The 23,226-nt window shown below is 41.6% G+C and overlaps 1 protein-coding gene across 1 annotated transcript in view; it reads left to right on the top strand.

Moving 5' to 3' along the window:
• The first annotated feature begins 3,113 nt into the window (after nucleotides 1-3,113).
• Gatb (glutamyl-tRNA amidotransferase subunit B) overlaps nucleotides 3,114-23,226 on the top strand; it is a 72,391-nt gene continuing 52,278 nt past the window's right edge. Inside the window, exons 1-2 of the mRNA XM_032898152.1 lie at nucleotides 3,114-3,306; nucleotides 4,820-4,970. Of these exons, the coding sequence (XP_032754043.1) occupies nucleotides 3,131-3,306; nucleotides 4,820-4,970 (327 nt within the window). The 5' untranslated portion in view covers nucleotides 3,114-3,130. The remainder of the gene's footprint in view (nucleotides 3,307-4,819; nucleotides 4,971-23,226) is intronic.

The following is a 23,226-nucleotide window of genomic DNA, read 5'->3' as shown; positions in this document are numbered from 1 at the left end:
TAAACACAACCTAGATGGGGGGGGCAGTATTTGTGTTCAGAAAGCAATGTGTTTATATAGATACCAAAAGATGTTGAGTCAAATACAGAGGTGAACCAGGCCATTTCAACTCTGGCCATTCAAGACTTGCAAAAAAGACTAACCCAAACAAACTATCTTATTTAAGACATATGTCCAAGCTAGTCTCATTTATAACTGAAAATCAGCTCTGGCTCAAATATTTTTTTTTAAATTGATTGAATAACATTGGGAAGGAAAGAGCTGAGACACGCTCCTTGAGAAAATATGGTTAGAAACTCTGTCCTGCTACCTCCTGAGTGCCTGGAAAATGAGAATCTCTGTGTCTTCCAGATGACAGCCACCTTGTTGTGGATCCAAAATAGCTCTCTCAGCCAGAGAGCTGTCTGTCAGTAAGAGTTCTGACGGGTACATATTTGGCATTCAGAAAGAAGGCAAGAAATGGTCTTATGAAAGAAGATTAGATAGAACTGCCCTCCCTGAAGAGCAAGGGATAACTGGAAAATAGTGCCTCTCCCAGACCCCACCAAGAGACCAACAGTCATTTCTGGAAATGAGAGATAGTTTTGATAGAGAACAAAGTCAGAAAACGGGATGGTAAGTCCCTACTCCCACCGTTAGCTTTCCTAGGCCTTCGAGAGGCCATGATTAGACATAAAATGTACCACACTGGAAGCTTCCCATTTGTTCAAAGAAGCAAATCCATTTACATACATAGGTTTTGTCTCCCTCTAGTGGCAGGGTGGAGGCCTTTGAAGACGGAGAGTATGTGATTGTATAATGCTTTAGAAATCAGGCTGGGTTGGATCTGGCTTTGTACAAAAATGTAGGCTATTCTTTGGGTGTCCTCACATTCTTGACAGTGATTTGGAAAAAAAACTCTTCTAATACTCCCTGGGAGGTAGTGCAGTGTCTCCTAACTATATTCAAGGGGTAGGGTAGAAGGCAGTCTTTCTCCTCTGTAGCCCTATTAAAGATGAAACAACATTGCATTCCCAAGCAATTTTACTGACCAGAAACCCACTCCAGGAGCTAAGAGAGAAGAAAAAAGGAAACCCAACTACAGCTAATATAGAAAACATGGGGACACAGAAGAGAGATGCCCATATATCAAGGACCGGAAGAATGAATGGAAGAAATTAAGAGATACATTTTGAAATGTTTATGTCTTTGTGTTCCACTCACTTTCATGTTTTTCTTTAGTTATATGAAAGGATTTCTACTACAGCAATCCAGATTACTCATGGGAGGTAGATAAAAAAAGTAAAAAAAAATAGAAAAAGTAAATGACAATCACCTAAAATTATTTTTATATGTATATGTGAGAGAGACATGTTTGGGGGACTGCTGTGTGTGGGATCTGCAGAAAGCCCAAGATGGTGTCAGAGCTTCTGGAGTTGGAGTTACAGAGAGGTGTGACTCACTGGATATGGGTGCTGGGAAACAAATATGGGTCCTCTGGAACAGTTGAGAGTGCTCTTAACCACTGAATTATCTCTCCTGGCCAGTTCACAGTTTATATTTCCAAATGGAGGGACCATATTACATAATACCATAACTTCTTGTAAATAATAATGGAAACAAATCATAAGATGTAGCTGTCTAATCTGTAGTGATCAATAACAGAAATGCATCTGTGTGAAATATGGAGAGTACATATCTTTTCTTTCTCTATATTTGGGCATCAGTGACTTCCACTGGATTACTTCTCTTGGAAATCTCCAAGGCAACCAAGCATTCACAAGTTTCCACAGAGAATAGGTTCCTTTTCTGGCTCCTTTACCTTATACTAGACACATAAGTCAGAACCCCCAAAGTTATCCCCAACTCTCTATCAGGTCCCTCAATCTCATCTTACACATCTCCCAGAAATAGATGTTTTACTGTACCCTTTACCACTACCCCAATTTGTTATTTCTTTTCTAAAGAACATATCCTCTCCACAGCCCCCATTTGTGAAATACATTCACCACACTGCACTGCTTCAAATATTCTTGAGGTGCCTACTCTGTGCTCTGGAAATACTGTGGTGAATACCAGACAAGGATCATTGAAATCAAAGATAGCTGTTAGGTACTACATGAACAGTTAAAATCAGATGGTGAAAGTGAGGACTACTGTAGACTAAGTTTTCAAATTAAAAAAAAAATCACCTGGAATTTCAACAAGGGATATGAAAGACTCTATTTGTTTTTGCCTTCCTGAGAGTAGAACGCAGCACCTTTTACGTGGTACAAATGCTGTACTACTGAGCCCAGCCCAGCCCAGCCCAGCCCAGCCCAGCCCAGCCCAGCCCAGCCCAGCCCAGCCCAGCCCAGCCCAGCCCAGCCCAGGATGAGTGCTGAAGTCAAACACCAAAGGAAACCCATTGAGCTGAGGTAAGTTTTCTATCAAAGCTTTTAACCAAAAAAAAAAAAAAAAAAAGTTTCAGATGCTGCCTAAGAAAAATGGTAAGTAAAAAGCACATAAAATTTAATTTTTTTCCGGACATGAAAACGAAAGTTTATTTTTTAAACTTTTTTTCTGTATGTTTCTCTCCCTAAAATACCAAGTCTATAAAATATAACAGCCATAAAGTCTTGCTTTCTAGTATGTCAATGCTGCCTAATTATTGAACTAGGTTGTTCATAGCAGGCATACAAATAAGTATCGGATGAAATAATGCACAAATTTGTGTACGAAGTGTGCGAGCAAGACAGAGAAAATAAATGCGTCTGAGAGTCCAGGAAGCCTTTGTGGTGATGTCAGGATCATTTGTTTCAACTCATGGGCTTAAGCTGAATTTAAAACCCTTGGTGAGGCTTCCTAGCCTTGGCTCTCCCTCAAAGAGCTGTCAAGCACAAACACTCACAAGCTCTACTGCCACAGAGCTCTCCAACTCCCCGCTAGGAGGAGTCACACAGGACCCACAACCCCCCCACCCACCCACCCACAGTTCTCTGGTTCCGCCCCTCCCCGGCAGATTTCCGTCAGCTTTTGAGTTGGGTTGCCCGGAATAGTAGTCTTCCGGTCCCAGCCTACAAGTGTTGTGGCGCATTGCCAGAACTACGCTTCCCAGAGAGCCTCGCGGCGAAGGGAGGGTGGGTCACCTGACCCGGACTTCGGCAATGCAATGGCGGCACCCGTGGTGCGTTCGGGTTTCCCTGGAAGACGCTGGGCTTTAGCGTGGATAGACGGCTGTTCCCGCCGCCGAAGTGGCTCTCAAATTGGGCCCATATCCAACTGCGCTAGGAGACAGAGTTCAGTGGCTCAGCCTTCCCTCCACACGGCTCAGAAGCCGAGGAAAGGGTATATTTTCTTCGTACCTATACCTGTCTCGTGGAAGTGCGGAACGAAGATAATGGCTCCCGCAGCCCAGCCTGAGGGTTTTAGTGAACTGGAGGGTGGTTACCTCTGTAATGTGGGCAACGGAACCTAAATGAAAACACAAAACCAGGCCCGCCATCTTCACCCTCACACTTAAACTTCTGTCCTAAAATAGGCATGTTTGGACAACGTACGAGTGTAAAATAGCGTTTCCTCTAGCGGTCCTACTAACTAGTGTGGTTGTCTGTGACACTAGACTATGGCACGTATATAGCGGGCATTTGGCGTTACTACGGGCTAGCAATAATTTAAAGACAGAAAATAGCCTTTGTACAAAGCCCCGGATAAGAGAACTTAATGCTTATTGGAGGTCTTATTAGTCAGATCTCTGGTTTTATGATGGGTGTATTTGTCTAGACCTAGGAGAATGTAGTCTACTGACGAAATCTTTCCCTGACTGTAAAGATTTGCTTATCCTGTACTTCTGTTAGTTGCTTCAGTGTACATGACTTAAAGCTTCTTATAAAATACAAAACATAAGGCAAATTTTTAATGTTTTGTTTTGTTGAGGTTGGCATTCTTCTTAGTATTTCAGTGGAGAGGAAAAATGTCCCAAAGCATCTCATTTCTATTCCCTTTATAAACTAGATCATTTTCTTTCCATGCAATGAAACTGCAGAATTACTTTAATTAGTAGTTAGAGCATGCAGAATTTATGAATTTCTTTATTTTCTTCTCACTTGCAAGCTTTATTTCCAAAGTTTTTAAAAAAGGAATTAATTTTTTCTCATTGAAATGCTTAAAACAAAACTGGATGCACATGAATAAAAATCTGTATAATATAGAAAATTGCTCAGGAGAAGTGAAGAATAGGAACATACATAAGAATAAAGACTTTTAATTCCCCAAAGAGAACTGAGTACTGGCTCACCAGAGTAGGAATGGTCAGATAAGAGACATTAGTATAGCATTTTATAGCATTTACTAAGATTTGCTAGCAGTCAAGTATGAACAAATGAAAGAATTTTAAGTTTATGTCTCAAGAACTGGATGTAACTTGGAGGATGGAAAAAAAAATGTTTCCTCTAATGGTTTACTGTTCTTCTGCACAAGTTTTGAGGAATACCATGTCATGGTAGTCTGTGGTGTCTGTGTGACCCTGCCTCTCTAGCTACAAGGTGTTAACCATGAACACAAAATATGGATGATAATTTATTCTTTAGACATCATTTCTCTAGAATTAAAATCCTGGCATTTGTAGTAAACCTAAATAATTATGAGAAGATAAGATTTTATTATTATTTACTGAGACATTTACTTAGTGTTTACTAACAAGGTACACTTAATTTATTCACCAATAAAATGATACATTTTAAAATTTAAGCATATGAGATTTTAATTTAAAACACAATTAAGATTATTATTTGAAATAAGATTTATAAGAATTTATGTATAGTGACAAATGTAGCATTTTAACCATTTTCTTTCCCTTTAGTGAACACAAATGGGCAGCTGTAGTAGGATTGGAAATTCATGCGCAGATTTCCTCCAACTCTAAACTCTTCTCTGGAGCTCAAGTATGCTTTGCAGCACCTCCGAATTCTTTGGTTTCTTATTTTGATGCATCTCTGCCTGGAACTTTACCGGTAAGGTATTTTATATCGTCTGTTTTCATTAGAAAATGTTTATGTCATAGTGGATATAGATAAGGAACTACTTGCTTAGTGGATTTTGAATGGTTAGGGAATTAAGCACTATGCATTAATTGTTTATAAAGACACGTCTCTAATTCCGTTTCTAAATCTGAGTGTATTCATAGCATCTACTCACTTCTTTCACAAATGCTTTTAAATGCCTATCAAACACCAGATACTGGTAGGAGCTGTCTAATGCTGAGGAGCGAAGATCTTTGCTTTAGGAGGAACTTAAAGATGAGCAGGGCTGATGCCTTACAAACAGGTAGAGTACGATATGATAATTCTTGCAATGGCGATGTGCAAAGGGTGGTTTTGGAAACCAAAGGAAGGACATGTAATTGAGCAAGAGGAAGTATTATTGTAGGAAATCGTAGTAGCATATGTAGTTAATGGCTGAAAAAAAGTGGTGTCCACACTGAGAAGTCAAGTAGGAGTTTGACTGCGTGGTGGAGTGGGGAGGACCCAAGGAAAGAACATGTAGTATGTGATTTTACAGAGCATGAGCAATGTGAGTTCGGTTATTAAGAGCTAAGAAGCAGTCAGTAATGGAGAAAGGAGACCACTACAGTATAAAAGAGTTGGTTACTGATTTAGCTACTCTTTTTCACTTGATCTGAAGGAGCGACTGAGCCAGTGTCGTCATCAGCAAGAGTTTTAGTGTGGTATTTTTACGTAAGGAGTTGTGTTTTGAAGGATAAGGTGGAAGGAGCGGTGTAAATGTTTGAGCTAGGATGTGGCTCCCCTTCTGTCCAGGAACCTTGTACTGTTAAGTGGGAATGGAGTTTCCATCTTTGGGAGCATGTGTAGACAGGGTGATGATTAGTGTGTCATAGGCAGGGACTGTCATGAGTGTGTTCTGTACTCTCAGACGTTTAAATACAAGTGAAGGCTGATCGAACAGGCTGTTGGCAGTGTCTTGCATGTGTCTGCTTTACCCAGAGCTTTGATTAGATTAAAGCAGTGTCTCAGGCTTAGAACTCTTCTTATTTGGGCTTTTCATTGTGAGGGATTGCATCTGTCCAAACCACATCCCAGGCCATTGCCTGTCTGCCCTTGGGTCTCTCTAAAGGAATTGGCTACAGAGACCTTTGCTGTACGCATGTGGTCCCATCCTCTCAGCTTCTCTTTCTGCCATAATGTGTCTGCCTATGGAGGAGGAGTTCCTGTTTACTGGAGAAGAGATTTGTTTTTAAAAACAGGTTCTTTTTTGGGTGAAGACTCACATATAGTAGATACAATATCTACTTAGATGAGTGAAATAGAAGTCAGTTTATATAGCACTTCTACCTTTTTCCTTCTTTGCGAGAACCTTTTTTCTTTATGTCGTGGCTGACCATCAGGAGATGGAAGCTTTTGAACCTTTTGGAAATTTTGTTTTTTTCCCCTCAGTTGGAAATGTGATACCTAGCAGAGTCTTAAGGCACATTAGAAACATAGTTTTGGATAAGCAGATATAAGCAGCTCTGAGCAGATAATATATTCTTCAGTTGTGCCTAAATAGAGTCAAATATTGCAGACAGTTCAAAATAACTAGCAGGTCAGCATATTTGGAGAGACGTGCTATGTACTCTAGAAAGTTCTTGCTCTGTGATTAGCAGGTCAGTTAAACAGTGAGTGCATTGAGAATGTGTGAACATTGGATTGAGATTGCAGGAAAGGCTACAATTATTGTTTTCATAAGCAAGGGTTTGCTTTTCTTCATCAAAGCCAGCAGCACTCGTGGCTCCAGGAGTTGCCATGGCTGTTCTCTCAGCTTTGCTGTCAACCTGCCCTTCAGAAGTGCCACTCTTTTAAAGAACGGATTTTAGTCTGCCAGCTGAGGAATGTGGAAACCCTCACGCCAAGACTTCACTGGAAGTATTTCATTCCTCTCTTCTTTGCCTGTTATTCAATTTAAAATGTCGTAGAACATGTCTCTGAGGCCCATGGACACAGTATTTGTGATATTTTTACTCTGCATCTGGTAACTGTAACTAATGAAGGACTTGAGAAGAATAGTATGCTGTTGTGTAATCCGCTGTGTCAAGTGTGGGTACAGCGTAACACTGTTGCTTCCTTCCTGCACCTCCTATCTCTGACTCACTGATGCTCTCACAGAGGGCTGCTCTCCTCATGGCAGCTCTCCTCATGGCTGCTCTCCTCATGGCAGCTCTGCTTTACCTACTCGGATGCCTTGGTGTCACGTGTTCTGCTCCTCAGATCTCACTTCTGTTTTACATGTTTTCCTGGCAATATTTTGCCTTTAAATAGAGCTTTTGTCTCTTGTTTAGTTATCAGTCTGTATTTTTAATGTTTTATCTATTTCTATACAAATAATTCATTAACATATTAAAATATAGCACTTATTTTATTGTTAAAAAAAAATCCATCACCAGGGGAAAGTATCTGCTCAGAAATGTTTGGAAAAGGGAGGAATGTATACATGACACACACACACACACACACACACACACACACACACACACACACAGAGAGAGAAAGAGAGAGAGAGAGAGAGCGAGAAGAAAAATCATTGGGAAAAAAACAATTTACTTAATTGATGATTTTGGGAAAATTGGTTAGCTATTTAGAGAAAACATATACAGTTCCTGTGCATAGAACAAATTGTGTGTGTATTTACAAGTTAATATATATTATTACAAATAACAAATAAATATATATTTACAAGTTAAATGTAAAAATTAAACCACCAAAAAATACAGAATACTCATTTGTTGTTGGGATAGATAGGAAGATATTTTATGCGAGTATGAAGAGACTTTTGTAAGTCAAAATTAAATTGTTTTGTATAGTTTAGTTATTCAAGAAGTATTTATTGACCCATTGGTTCTTTAGTAGTCTGTCATAGAAAAACAATGGAAAAAATGGTTACAGACTTCTCTACAGTGATGTCTACCCAGGACTGTTTGTAATAATGTCAAATTGGAAGCAACCAGAGTTTTTGAGTTGTGGGGGGAATGGTTAAGTAAATTGTGACAAATGTATACAGTGGAGTATTATGAAGCCACTAATAATGTTTATGAAAATGTTGTAGTGGCATAGGAAAGTACTAAAGATAAAATTTTCATTGAGATGAGTAGAATGTCTGCATAGATAGATCACTTAATCTTCTTTTGCCTAAGTTTCTAACTTGCAAAGTGAGGGTAATGTATTAGACTCATTGGATTTTTATGAGAATTAAATGAATAAACTCTTTTAAAATGCTTAGTCACTACAAGTAATAAGTGCTTCATAAATCTAACCTATTAGTATTAACACATAGTGAGTGGCGACTTTCATCTTTATAAAGATTCCCTTGAGTTATTAAGCACAATTTCTTGTTTTGCGAGTGACAGCAAAAGTAACTGCTATACACAACAGTTGGTATCCTTATTTGCATTTTATCACCATAGATATAGTGCAATTATGTCATTTGGCCACAATAGTATATTGGACAAAAATTTCTCAGTAAAAATACTTATTTTATTTGCAAAATAGAAAGTTACTGTTTTTTTTTGAAGTTACTAAGTTTTAATGTGTTGTTAATTTAGAAGAGATTTGCTTTGTTCAAAAAGCAGTGATGTGTTGTTCAGAAACTGAAGTGTTTCTGTGGAATACATTTGGTCTATGTGTGATTTATTTTGCCTGCTGACTTGTTAAAAGAGATGCCTGATTACAGAAGGTCCATAAGAGAAAAATAGCGCTTTAAAATATTTCAAGATTAATCAGTAAACACTTAACTGAGTGCATTCAAAGTGCATGGTATTAACTTCCGATTCAGTAAGCACCAGGCTTCTACTTAAATTATTATTACCTCCCTTTGTGGTTGCCTTCAGTCCTTTCCTCGGCTGACATTGTTTCTGTCTACCAAGCGCTCGTCCCGTACTAGCTCTAGAGAGACAGCTCTGAGCCAGGTCACACACTGTGACAGTACCTGCTAATACATGTGTACACAGTAGAAGTAGAGTGTGCTTACGGAAAACATAGGATGGGCAGCCATAATACAAGGCATTTGTAAAACTTACTAAGCAAAAAGTAAATGGACTGTACAAGGAGTGCTGGCTAAGTTGTATGTCACCTTGACACAAGCTGGAGTCGTCTGAGAGGTTGGACCCTCAATGGAAAAATGCCTCCCTCAGACTGAACTGTAGGCAGGAGAACAATTTCTTACTCTGTGATTGATGGGGGAGGCCACAGCCAGTTTTGGGTGGTATTGGGTTGTCAGTCCTGGTTCTATAAGAAAGCAGGATGAGAAAGCCATGAGAAGCAAGCCTCATTCCTCCAACGTGTCAGCTGCTACCTCCAGATTCCCATCGGTTTGAATTCCCATCTCGGCTTCCCTCAGTGGGTTCAGGATATGTAAGTCAAATAGTCCGTTCCTCCTCATGACTTTTGGTCATGGTGTTTTATCACAATAATGCTAACCCTGACTAAGACGTGAGGGTAGAAGAAACCAGGATATGACTAGCACTAAGGATCACAGTGTGTTCCATAGGCCACTAGCAATGAGTAGGCACTGATGTCTGCCTTCTAACCTCTAGTGTTCATACCTTATGCCCACCTGTTTTTCCAGCTTTCCTTTTCTGTCCTTCCCTAAACAAGAGTCTTTGAGGGTGGGTGTAGAGACTGTGGGCCAGAGGGAGTACTTAGAGGCTGCTGCTGTTGCACAGGAGAGGGGGCTCAAGTTAAATAAAGCTGCATAGCTTCCTGACTGCTCAGGTTGGAGACACCCAGTCAGCAGGCCCTGGTGATCACAAGGAATTTTTAATGAGCACTTGAATACCTCCCTACCTCCCTTTACAATGTAGCTCGGCACGGGTCACCAGACAGTGCTTGATGGATGAGTCCTTAGTTAAAACAAAGGTAAACGAGCTAGGAGGCAGCAGACAGTAAAAGATAGACAGGTTAAAAAATGCTTAAAAGCTTTAGTAAATATCTGTTAAGATATAGAAATAAAGCTCTTGGAAATTAAAATTATGGTGCTGTGGCCTATCCCTCCACTCCTATCCCTACATTCCCACATCAAAAATAAATAAAATAAAATAAATAAAAAAGAAAGAAAAACCTTTCAAAGACTTAGAAGAGAAAGTCAACAAAAATCTTTCTCAAAGACCAAACAGGTAATGAAATTGAGTAATAGAAGAAAATTAGGGACTCAGCTTGGGTAGTTCAGTGTCTGATGGGTAGAAAACAGTTGTGAGGAAGCTCGCACACAGACAATATCAGATGCATTTTCTAGAATTGAAGCACATGCATTTCTGAATGGAAAGGACCTGCCAACCACCCACCACAAAGGGTAAAATGGCCTCAAACGCAGGCATGCCATGAAGTTTCTGACCACTGGGACTGAAGGGAAGATGCTGAAGCCCCTTCGAGAGAGGAAAATGCAAGGGCAGGTCATATTCAAAGGACGGGGGTCAGGCAGAAAACAGCAGTGGCACTGACATCTGGACGAGAGTGAATCAAAGTCCTAAATAGTCTTAGCAGAACATACGTGATTCCAACCGAGGATGCTGCCCCACCGCTTTGTCAGTTAGCTGTGCTGGTAGAATAGTGGCGGTTTTAAACAGGAGGCTTCTTAAGATTTGCCTCCCATTATCCAGGCTCCTGGAGTAAAGAGTCGTCCCAGGCAGCCAGCTCTACAGCAGACCCCTCAGGCCCCAGAGAAGAGGACGGTAGGTAGCTTCAGGGAGGACTGGGAAGATGGGGAGGTGCGAACAGCAGGTGTCTGTAAGCTGCGCTCTCTGAGGAGAGTGCACACCAAGTACAAAGAAGAAATGAAAGGCAACTACAAGATGACAGGATGTTCCAGAGAGGGAGTAAAATCACTAGAGCATATTTAAGAAATAATAGAAGTCCCGCCCTCCAATTTAACAAACTCTATGACACAACTCAGATATTGGGCAATGCAAGAACAGAACTAACCTTGTATTGACCATAATTGGGATTCATGTTGTAAACTCCTAAAGTGACAAAGAGATGGGGGCGGAAGGGTTGGGTGAAGGGGTGAGGGAGAGAGAGATTAATTGATTCTTAGATGGGAAACAGCTTTGGCATTTAGGCTCCTACGCCCATTCCCCTCTTTGTAGACCTTTAGTTAGTAGTTTGGATTTGTTTTCTTTCTTTTAGAGAGTGGGTGGAAGTTGTTACTGTTTGTTTTCACTATTGTTTAGTTGGTTACATTTTTAATTGGGTACTAAATACATGATTTAGACTGCCTGGAAACAGACTTTCAGTCCCGGCATTTACTCACTAGGGTTTCTTTTTGTTTATACAGAAGATAAAAGTAAGTCAATTTCCTGGAGTGCATTCCATCCTCTTCCTTTTTGTTCCCAAAGTCCAAACGATGGAGTCCCTTTCTTCCCTCCATCCTCACAACCCTCACCCATATTCAAGCTCTTGCATGTGCTAGAACTCCTGTCCGTTGGCATCGTGAACGCCATCCTAGCAGCTGGACTTCGTGTTACCCAGCTTCTTATCAGGGTGGGCATGTTCTATTTTTTAACAGATATAAAGCAATACAGCACTAGTAAGTGCTTATGATATAGTTATATAAAAATACTGGGAAATTCCTGTTATTTTTCTCTCACTTTGAAACTCTCAGTTAATTCTGGAAACAAAGTGGGCCACATTGTGTTTCTCAAGTTCTAAACACATGAACCATGTCTTTCATTGTAACAGCTTACCAAACCTGTCTTTTCGCCAGGTTTTAGGAAGGCTTGTCACATGGCAAATGGCCAAGCAGCCTTAGCCTTCACCAGCCTGTGATGGATTTTTCCAAAGGTCTCCTGGCACACAGTATTATTTAAAGATAGGACGATAAATACCAGTGAGACTGACCAAAGGTCTGAAGGTGGATGCATCTAGGAACGGAACTGGGTTGGGGATGCGGTTGGCACCACTGCTTTCATTATCAGTTAAAGTCTTAAAAATCGAGGTTAAATGAAGAAAGGCAGTCGGGAAGAAGCACCTTTCCAGAACAGGTGTCTTCTGAGCACAGGAGGAGAGACCATTCCCTCCCTGTAGCCCAGCGGGAAGACGTGACTCTCCTCACGTAAGCACAAAATGTGTTTCGTAGGTTCAGGCATGGGACGCAAAAGAAGCCCTCATGGGTTTGTCCTCTTCTAGCAGACACGTTCTAGTGTCTCACGCTTCTCTGGACGTTAGTGTCTCCTGCACTCTGGGTCCGTGGTGATGAGCTGTCAGTCCTTGTGTACTTGCAGCTGTTTGTGCTTCTCCCTCAGTCTTGAAGGACAGCGTAGGAGTCCATGTTGACATTTATTCCCCTCAGCACTTTGAAGATGTGGTTTCACTTTCCTCAGGCGTCTGTTAGTGCTGCTGAGGAGTCTGTGTCTGTAGGTGACTTGTTCTCTCTGGAAGTGTTAGCCAGGATGGTTCCAGGTGTGGGCATCATCTGTTCTCCTCTGTGCTCCATGTGATTTTCACCGTGACTGTACCCTGTACTGTAGAGACGTCTCTAGGACGACTTTGCGACAGCTTCTTTATTGAATGAACAGTTTTCTGCACTAATTTCTCATCCTCCTACAGCTTAGGTAGTACCAGAGTCCTGCCATGCACTGGAACACTGCAGCCAGGTGCAAGGTCAGGGATCTGCCTTTTCAGAGTTGTCTTTCCCCATGACCTGAGGTGGGTGCCTCCTCCATGTCTGCTTCCTGCTGGTGGCAGATCTTCTGACTGGACCAGGAGTTTTGGCTCAAAGCTTTCTTCAGGGAGCCTTTCAAGATCTTTACCTTCATGGGCTTAGAGTCCTGACTTCTGCTTCAGGGTGTTTTCAGTTGCCCACAGCTGGAGTGTTCAGCTGCGTTTACAATAACGATCTACCAACAGAGTGCTTGTTCTGTGGCAGATTAGCTTATCTTAACCTCCTAACAACCTAGTGAGGTAGTTACTATGGTTACCGCAATCAGAAGGTACGTGGAGAAGCCAGGATTAAAACCCAGTAGTGTGGCTTCAGAGCCGGTGCCCTTGTCCCAGAGCTATCCTGTGTCTGCCTATGGACACAGCTGGCCTTAAACTCACGCCACAGCTTTGTCCCCAGGTGATTCTCTTATTGTAGCTGAGCTTGTTTGTTAGGTGTGTGCTCATGCATGGATGTGCATTCATAAACATCAGTATGTAAAATGCACGTGTATATAAGTAGAATGTCTTCTTCGCCTCTTCAACCCCATGTTCACTGACAGTCCGCGCCGTCTGCTCTGTCAAGGCTGCCATCCTGACCTGGCTGCCTGCCATTCCTGGTTCTGAGTTAGTGACCCTTCTGAATGTTTCTTAGGAGCACAGATATTTCATCTTACTTTTAGGATTTTATGGAATTCCATCATGAATCCTCAGACTGAAAAGGTCAGACAGCCCATCTTTCTGCTTATTGGCAGGATTACAGCTAAACCAAGGACAGCATTCTCTGTTTTTATTAGCAAGGGTGCAGCCTCATTTATTATTTTGACCCAGTAAAACTTCCTTCAGTGGTACAGACTGCCCTTAAATCATTCACTAATTACTGGCCTACAGAACTATAAACAGGATTCTAGGTTATTTGCTGTGAGTTGGTTATTTCCTGTTTATCAGTATCATTCTAGTTTCTCTTGTTGAAATACTCTGGATGTAAAGTAGGACGAAAATTAGAAACAAAATACATCTATTTGCTAAAATGTCATAGGATTCACAAGTCTATTCATTCTGTAATTGGCCAAATAATGTTTCCAGGAATGGTGAAAATTTATCAAGGCATGAGATTTGTTTGGAATATATGCTTGTGCAAGCCTGTAGCGCCTTCTCTCTATCTCTCTCTCTGTCTCTGTCTCTGTCTCTCTGTCTCTCTCTCTCTCTCTCACTCACACACACACACAGACACACACACACACACACACACACACACACACACACACACACACACACACACACACACACACTCTAAATGTACATTCATTCACTGTGATTTCCTGATTCACCATTACCTGGGCCCTCCTGGTTCACTCCCAAAGTAGGAAAAGGTCGAGAGGACCTTGCCCTTATTGCCCCTGATGTAGGGATGCTCAGTGTAGCTCAGTAAGTAAGTTCCTCTGAGAGTCAGGCTGTGCCATTGGTGAGATTAGTTGGAGCCAGTGATCTGCTCCTGTGTTGCTTGTCTGGAGGCTTTTGTCTGCTAGGGATCAAAGTCTCTAGAAACACAAGGCCTCTCTTTTCCAAAACTAGGAAAGACATATAAGCCATTTCTTTTTCATTTGTGTGTGCAAAAGTACTCTCCTTTTTTCTCACTATCAGTCTGTCTACAAAAGCATTGGGGGCTTTCCATACACAGTTGTTCAGAATTGGTCCTGGCAGCTACGGAATGAATCGGGAATGCTATTTGAGACATTTTACAGAATTTTTATGCACAAGAGTATATATTATTAACAACAGGGCTCACACAAAGGAGAATTAAGTATGTTGTGATGCCCACCTCCTAGGGACCGGATAACAGTGCACACAGCACACAGCACATGTTGTGCTGGATATTCATTCTTGAACCCAAGCCTGCGGATTGCACCAAAAAGAGGTCTTGTCTCTCTGAAAATGATGATGCAATGCTTTGTAAAGTACTTTGGGTTTAATTTATCTTTGAAAACCTAATGACATCTATTTAAAGTTAGGTAAGTCAGCAGTATTTCTGCTCTCTAAACATAGCAGGTATCACTAATAGCTTGTTTTGAAGGGCCTAATCAGTTTAGAAAGACTTCACTAGATCTAGAGAGAACCAGCTGATAGGCCTTTCTGACCCTTAATTCTGAATGTAATTACATGTTGTTTTTAACTTAAAAACTGAGACACAAAATAGCAAGTCAGGGAAACATTGTGGAAATAAGTCTCTGTCTAGTTCTATGTCCATTCACACATAGGGATGTTTATCTGGCCAAGTGCAGAGTCCTGCTAACATTTTTTCCATTTCTATGATTTCCTTTCATGAACACTGTGGAAATTATAATTACCTGGTGTCCTCAGACTCTCTTCCTGCCCGTCACTCTGAGTCCCCATTATTGTGTACTCTTGCTTTTAAGTTCTTGGGATGGAGAGTTTTGCCTGTATCCCCTCACTCTAAAACAGGTGTATGCGAGCACAGGCTTCCGAGAGTGGAGGGTTCTCTTCATCTCTTAACAGTTCTTACAGTTCCAGTGATCCAAATTTTCCTAGTGTCTTGCCTGGCTGTCTCATGGTATTGATGGACTTTGCCCCCATTGGGCTGGGTGACTTCCCCTCTGTTCATAGAGGAACATTTGTCTCCTCTGTCTGGCTTCCCCACTTCTCAGTAGGCTTTTTGAAGCCTTCCTTCCTCTCTCAAAGTGTGTGTGTGTGTCTGTGTGTGTGTGTGTGTGTAGGATGAGAAGGTATGACAGAATTTTACAAGCATCTAAAACAATATTTTTAACCCTATTTATGGGTCTCTTCCTAAAACATACTATGTGTTTTCTCAACTTTTAAATAGAGTATCTTGAACATAAGATAATCTTACTTGATTGCTTGGGGTTATCAGCAGCATCAGTTACTGCTGGAGTTGTGATATAATGGTGCATTGAAGAGCTGTTGAGGTGTACAAAGCTGTCTGATCATACGGTAAATGTTAGCAATCACCTATTCTCTTTAGACTTTACAGTACAGTGTTTGTAGCCATTCCCTCCCACCCCCATGCTCCCTCTCTTAAGCTACTGTCAGTGTATTTGACTCTGGACGCCACTTCCTGCTCATTTACCACTTCTGGATTCTTATTTCTGATCCCCACTAGCTAGAAATCCAGATCAGTATGATTGAGAGTCAAATGCGAGCAAAGCTCTGTGTAGAGCTTTGTCCTACAAGTAAAATATGCAGATCGTGCAGGAACCATTCTTGAAGCTGCAGATATCATGAAGCCAGAGTAGAAAGACATACATAAGTCATTTGGTCTAGCCTTCTAATGTACAGATGGAGAAAGTGCTGTTGTGACTGGCCCATCCGTGGTTACACAGTCACACACGCAGAACAGCGTTACTCTCAGTGTAATAATTAGGTGCTGTATTAGGCTTTACAGAGGAGCAGAACTCAAGCAGAGCTAACATCTAATGAAGACGATGTATTACATTGGTTTGCACAGTTGGAGCTAGGTAGTCCAGTTGTGGCCGCCTTTACAATGGAGAGGTTGAGAGCCTGGTCCACAAGACTGGATGCCTCAGCTCCTGCGGCCTGGCATTGCATGCCTGCATGGCTCCTGCAGAGCCTGGTCTTCAGTCCATGTTGGAAGATGGAAGAAGCCATGTCATGACATCAGTACTGAATGGCAGGAGTAGCAGCAACAGGGTAGATGGACTGAGCAGCAAGGAGTGAGCATGGGCAAGCAGGAGCCCCACACTGTTCCCCAGACCTCCTCATGTGTGGGCTGTGGAGGCTGCTGTGGAAAGTGCTATGCACTCTTGGACCCCCACACCAGTTAATGCTTCAGGAATACTCTCACAGAGCAACCAGAGGAAGTCATTCAGTTGATTATAGTTCCATCATGTTGACAACCAAGATGGACCAGCTTCTAATCTGTGTTCTTCTATAATTGGAGTTGAAAGAACTTTGACTTAGGTAGGTGGCTTGTTAATGCTTGTATGTGCCAGGTATGATGGCCTCTGGTTATGAGATTTAAACCCAGAGAGAGAAAGAGGGAAAAGTGTGCTTAGAAGAAGGGAGATGTGACCTAACTAACCACAAATCCATGGCCTGTGCATTGCGTTCAACTGTGGCTTGAGCGTGCCAGGGTTCACCATTCAAATCATGACGATAACAAGAATTTATTTTTGATTTCTTTATTTTTGTTTTATTTTGAGTAATTTTCTCTATACTCTCTTCTAGCTTATTGATTTTTTTATTATGTCTATTTTTTCTTTTTAAAATTTTTACTGTAAATGTCTCATAGAAATTTTGTTATCTTTCAAATATCTTGTTTTTCTGAAAATAATGTCTTTCTTAATATGTTAGAATCTTGATTTATTCAAGAACTTTAAATTTACTTACTTTATAGGCTGTATTTAGTAATTATAGAACCTGAAATCACCTTACTCTGGTGCGCCCCCTGTCTGTCTGTCTCTCTGTCTCTGTCTCTGTCTGATTCTGGCTAAGGTGATTGCCCTCTATGTCCTCTAAGTGTGGTTGATGAAGGGCTGATGATAGGGACCCATTAGAGGTCTGCTTGAGAGTGAGCCCTTTTAGAGACCTGCTTTATTGGCTATATCCCAGCGCTCCCATCATTAACTCATTTATCTTTCAATTTGAGGATCCTGGAGCACAGAGTTAGGAAATTTGACCCAAGCTTGTTTGAAAGCAGCCCATTAATCCTTAAGGTTGGCTCCTGCTAACACAGAACTCAAGCTAAGACTTGACTGAGGTGGAAACTGCTCACAGACCTTTGGGGACACACTATACACTAGTGTATATAGTATGGGGATAGATATACACTATAGCGGTGGCCTTTCTTATTTCACCCTTACTGAGTCAGTCCCTAAATGCTGTGTGGCAATGATGTCACCTTCTTCCTCTGAACGCAGTGGAGCAGCCTCTCTGGTGTGAGCAGCATTTTCTCCTCTGTCCTCACTCTGAGAATCTGGGGGGACCTTGTCAGCTTTGTTCAGATGACTTTCGGGTCTATAGAACAGTCCGCAGGCATCTCAGGGTTTCACAGATCTGCTCCGTTGTGGCTGTACCCTATTTCAACAAACCATAGGTATTGTGTCTAGGAAGGGCTTTTGCCCCACTTCCATATTCCATATTATGGTTACTGGTTTCTTTTTCTCTTAGAATACGTCTTCGAACAAGATAGGGGTTCTAAACTGTCTTAGGTGAACTTTGTCTACACAGCACAAAATGTCTAATACTAGAAACAGAGGTAAGGGCATATAGAAAATAAAATATGGGCCTATTACCAGAGATGCTGGGAGTGCAAAGCTTAGGGGTCTTCTGGTGACGTAGATATGTAGTAGTTAGAAAAATAGCTAATGATGTTAATGACACCGCTTCTGTCTGACATTTTGGTAGCTCGCACAGGGTTTGTCCTGGCGGTTTATACAAAAGCCTGTAATAAAATGCAGCCTGAAGTCATGGCGCTAGGCACCATTCATTTCCCATGGGCAGTTCTGGAAGTAAAACTTGCAGCTGACCTGGAAAAGCACTTCCATCCCAGTGTATGCCTGGTCTTGGTGGTTGCCCTTTGGGTTTCTTCTGTGAACTGTGGTACGGAGGTGGCCTGGGGGACTCTGGTGTAGTGGAGTTTTTCTAGGTGGATTTTATCAGAACTAGCAAGAGTGTCCTGGAAGATATAGTACAATTTAAGGGATTAACAAAAATCATACTCCCTCTGTCCAGTGAGAACTACAGTCAGATAGGTGGAGAGGAACAAGTCAACCTTATTATGGATGATTGCTTTATTGATACATAGACTTTATTTGTAGCCAAATGTCTTCCTATACTTTCTGTCAAGTTGACCTCTGCTTCTTCAAAGTGCACGCCTTCCCATTGTATGGAAGAACCTGCGCCTCCAACAGGTAGTCACGTGGCTAGAGTGGCCGTGTGCCACTTATGCAGAGGAGCTCCTTCCGCTTTGACCTGAGGATTTAGACGTGGAACCTGTGATGGAAATGCTGTTTCTCCACAGCCAGTCCACATGTGACTGGCTCCATTTTTCTCACCACTTGTCATAACAGTTGGGAACAGAAGGAACAGGGGACAAGGGAATGGAGGCTACCTGAGCTCTTGGAATGCTTTAGCGTCTGTCACGTCTGGAAGGTGAAGTGAAACATTAGGGGTGGGCTCTGTTCCTGTCACAGGTATGTAGCTGTGGCCTGTCCGAGGCCTGTGGACAGGCCTTTCTATGGTGAGCATATCAGAGCCTTCAGCTCCGTCTCGCACTTGGGGGCAGGGAAGACCTGACAGCCTGCTTTACTCTGACATCTTGAGGAATGCTTTCCCTTTTCTCTTTCAGAATCCTGGCAAAGCTAGGCAGTCATTTTACCTTGGCTTCTAGAATGGCAAATGTGGGCTGGCTGATTCTGGCAGACCTAAGTACTCAGGCTGCACTCCTCAAAGAGCATTCTGTTCCTCATGACAGAGAGTTCTCGCTAGTGAGCCTTCCACATCAGCCACATCCTTGGAGAAAAGACTCAGACTGGCAGGAACACTAGGTGGAAATGAAAATACACCAGTGTTTCTAGGAACCTTAAAATGTTCCATTCTAAACTTTGATGTTTGAGTCTCCTTTCACAGGTATAGAAGCAAGAAACATAACCAAGAGCCCTTTCCATTCATGCTCTGCAGCCTCCTTATGAGACAAGTTGAGAATCTGCGATTGTCAGGCTCACATGCCACCACAGTGAGCAAGGTCAGGGCAGCAACCCCGCTTGGTAGGTGAGACAGCTGAGGGCTTGATCTACCCAGTGATAAAGGGAGGCCATCAACCTACCCAAGAATACAGGTGAGGGGTGCCTTGTCTTAGTGTAAAGCGCCAAGCTGCGCTGCCTTCCGCAGTGTTTGCTAATTGTTCACCTCCATCAAAATATACCGGGATTTTTCTCTTGACAGCTTCTGTGAGCCTTTAGAATGCCTGTGGCCGTCCACCACCTTTGCTTGTTTATCACAGCAGCCTGCTGGCTTATTTACTCTCTTCCTTTTCCATCTGTGCCGAGACACTCTGCCTGTGAAAGCACCTCCTGAACGCTCAAGTGGCACATAGACTTTTATTTGATATTATTATGGTATTAAATTCTTGACTTTTCATCATTAAAATATAAATACTTTTATTATATCATGGCCAATATGATGGTGGTACTACGGACCTTCCACTCTCCTGAAATAACTTAGATGGCACAGTAACCTGAGTAACAATTAAAAGTAAGCTTTCACCTAACCCCCTTCTTTCAGAAAAGCACAGATTAGAAAGGGGACACACATATTTATCTACACAGCAAGGCAATGGAATGTAAGTATCAGTAGAAAATAAGGTTGCTTATAACTTTAGGGAAGCTAAATGTACTTTCTTTGTTTTTTTAAAGATGCTGTTTCATTTTAATTATGCTTATGTGCTTTTGTATTTGTCTGAATATGTTCACAAGAGTACAGGTGCCCTTGGAGGCCAGAGGCATCAGATCCACCCGCAGCTGTGGCTACAAGTGTTGGGGGGTGGTCTCTACATTGTTGTTAGGAACAGAATTCAGGGCCTCTGCAAGAGCAGTGCACACTCCTAATGGTTCAGCCAGCTTTCCAATTCTGTTGTTTTCAACTAGAAAAGATATAATCGGTAAAGTAGAGGGGCGGCATGGGGGAGCCATGGGGTGGGGTTAGTCCAACTGTATATGCAAGAATGAGTATTAGATAAAATGTTTTAAAAGAGCATTTTTATATTCTTAAAAATATACATGGCTACTTACAGGTAGTATCTTTATGTTCTGTATAGATGTTATAGAATTCTCTGTTCTCCTTATATGTAGCATCTTTATGTTCTGTATAGATGTTTTAGAATTCTCTGTTCTCCTTATATGTAGCGTCTTTATGTTCTGTATAGATGTTCACAGATTTTTTTGTTCCATATTACTGAGAGTTACACCATATTTCATTGCCTATATAGGGGTCCCAATTTTTTTTTTTTTATTTATTTATTTATTTATTTATTTATTTATTTATTTATTTATTTTATTAACTTGAATATTTCTTATATACATTTCGAGTGTTATTCCCTTTCCCGGTTTCCGGGCAAACATCCCCTTCCCTCCCCCCCTTCCTTATGGGTGTTCCCCTCCCCACCCTCCCCCCATTGCCGCCCTCCCCCCAACAGTCTAGTTCACTGGGGGTTCATTCTTAGCAGGACCCAGGGCTTCCCTTCCACTGGTGCTCTTACTAGGATATTCATTGCTAGATGCTTTCATTTCTAAAACTTATTTTTAGCAACAGTGCGTAGAAGCTTCAGGTGTCCTCGTGATTTACAAACAGCCTCACCTCCCCCAGCTCTGTCCTTCTCTGTGTGTGTGGGAGTCTTATCACACCTCACCATGCCTCACCCCTGCATTTTTATTTAGAAATCATTCACATTCATAGAAACACTGCAAGAACAGTACAGTGGGAATTCTCCTTGCACCTAGGCTGCCTCTCTTAGACGAGCCATTGGAGAATAAGTTACAGATAACATAGGACTTTATTTCTAAATATTTCAGCATCTATCACCTGAGAACAACAAAAAACATTCTCATTTATGGATTCCTATTAATGTCACACTCAGAAAAACTAACCTTGACACAGTGTCATTATTTGGTACAGTTCATATTCAAGTGTATCTTTTGTTTTCTCATTACAGAATCTAGACAAAGATTGTACATTGTATTTGGTTGTAGTTCTGTTTTTTCCTTAATCTCCTTTTCACTCCTTTGCTTTCTTTCATTTTTTCTTCAGAAATTGATATTTTAAAAACATGTCCAAGCCAACTATTTTCTTATCAGGTCCTGTTGAAGCATTTTAATTAGTGAAGATTATTGCCCACTGGGAGCTTGGTGTGTGTGCACACGTACACATTTTGCTTCTCCTTTAAGTGTCCGTGAGTTTTTGTGTCTCCTGAGGAAGCATCTGGAAAAATGTTAGACTCTTCCAATGCCTCACTTCTCAGGATGCCTCTGGGCTCACAGGTGTAGTTTTAGATAGGAAGGGGTGTGTGTGTGTGTGTGTGTGTCTGTCTGTCTGTCTGTCTGTCTGTCTGTCTGTTTGCTTCTGATAGCCATAGGCTTTTGTCCTCTCACCTCCTTACTCATGATCATGATTGTGAGTATCCACCTTCTTCCTTTTACTTAGAATTTAGCCAGTTCAAGCCAGTTGTTCCTTTCTCAACCACAGTCAAATCTTTGGGCTTTATACTGATCTAATCTCTGTGGAAGAAAGCAAATCTTGACTTGACTCTTTAGAGAGTGTCACTCCTCAGATCAGAATTTCTTGTCACCCTGTGGCTGTGCTTGAAGTGTTGGCAACATGACATAGTCTGTCATTCCGTGCAGTCTCTCTAGGTGTATAGTCTCATTTGTAAACTTGAGGACAAATCAGAAAAGTTAATATTCTGTGTAGGGCCACGTATGATGTGAGGAGGGTTGCACATTTAAGCCTTTTCCCACGTAAATACTCTTTGAAGGTTTTAAGTTAGGATAATAAGAAAGACAAGTCTTCAGAAATTAAATAAGGAGAAATATTTCTTCTGCATTAAAGATCTTGGCCCCATTTCAACATTTGTCAAGAAGAACAATTTATTTTTCTTTTTCATTTGGTTGGTTGGCTTGTCTTGCCGTTTCCCCCTTGATTCTTAATGTCTTTATGCCTTTTTTTTTAGACATTAATGTCTTAATGTCTCTATGCCTTTTCTTCATGAGCTCATTGAACTTTAAGAGCAGCTACTTAGAAGATAGGAAATCACAGATGTGTGGCTGCAGTTGGGCAGTGGGAGAAGGTGGCAACACATGTTCAGCTTGTTAGAAATCCACTTCCTGGAGACTGGGAGCTGTCCCCAGCCACAGGTGAGCATACAGTGCTGTGCAAAAGAAAGTTGCTTCACCATAACAGCAGGAAGTGAAGCACTGGACACTTCCCAGTGCATTCAGAATACGGTATCTGTTCTGCTAGAGACAGCACAGAGAGCATCACAGAAGGTGCTGGCTCTCGTTTAAGGGGATGTTAGCATAATATATGTTGACATAATCTATAACTGTGACACCTGTTAGACCTTTCTGTAGGTTGCGAATGCAAGCTAATGGATCTCTGGAGCTGTCTGAACCTTTTCCTGTTAGATTCCCTAGGTATCTTTGCAAGCAAAGGATCTTCCTGATCCTCCCCTTGCCTTTATTGATACTCCCTTTCTAAAACCAGTTATTTACCAATGTCTTTCATTTTGCTGTATGATATGGTCTTGCAAAATAAAGATTTCTTCTCTTGGCAGGTAAGGAAACAGATGTAGAGAAGTCAGGTAACTTGTAAAAGTCATGGAGCAATAGCACAGTGATAGTGAGATTCAGATTCAAGTTACTCTGACTCAGTTTGCCCTGTTTCAAGGCTTTGTAAAAGTCTGCTTTGAGAGCAGTTTCAGTGTCAGAGGGTAATACCAGATTAGTGACTGCTGAAGACCTGAGAAAACAGGCAGAAACCAATTACCCTGCATACCCAGTTTTGTGTTTTACTAGTTGCCAGCCACTCTCTGACTTTC

The sequence above is a fragment of the Rattus rattus genome, chromosome 3 (genome assembly GCF_011064425.1).
Source record: "Rattus rattus isolate New Zealand chromosome 3, Rrattus_CSIRO_v1, whole genome shotgun sequence".
In the NCBI taxonomy this organism is placed as follows: domain Eukaryota; kingdom Metazoa; phylum Chordata; class Mammalia; order Rodentia; family Muridae; genus Rattus; species Rattus rattus.
The sequence above is the reverse complement of the archived record's forward strand: the minus strand, read 5'-3'. Positions and strand labels throughout refer to the sequence as shown.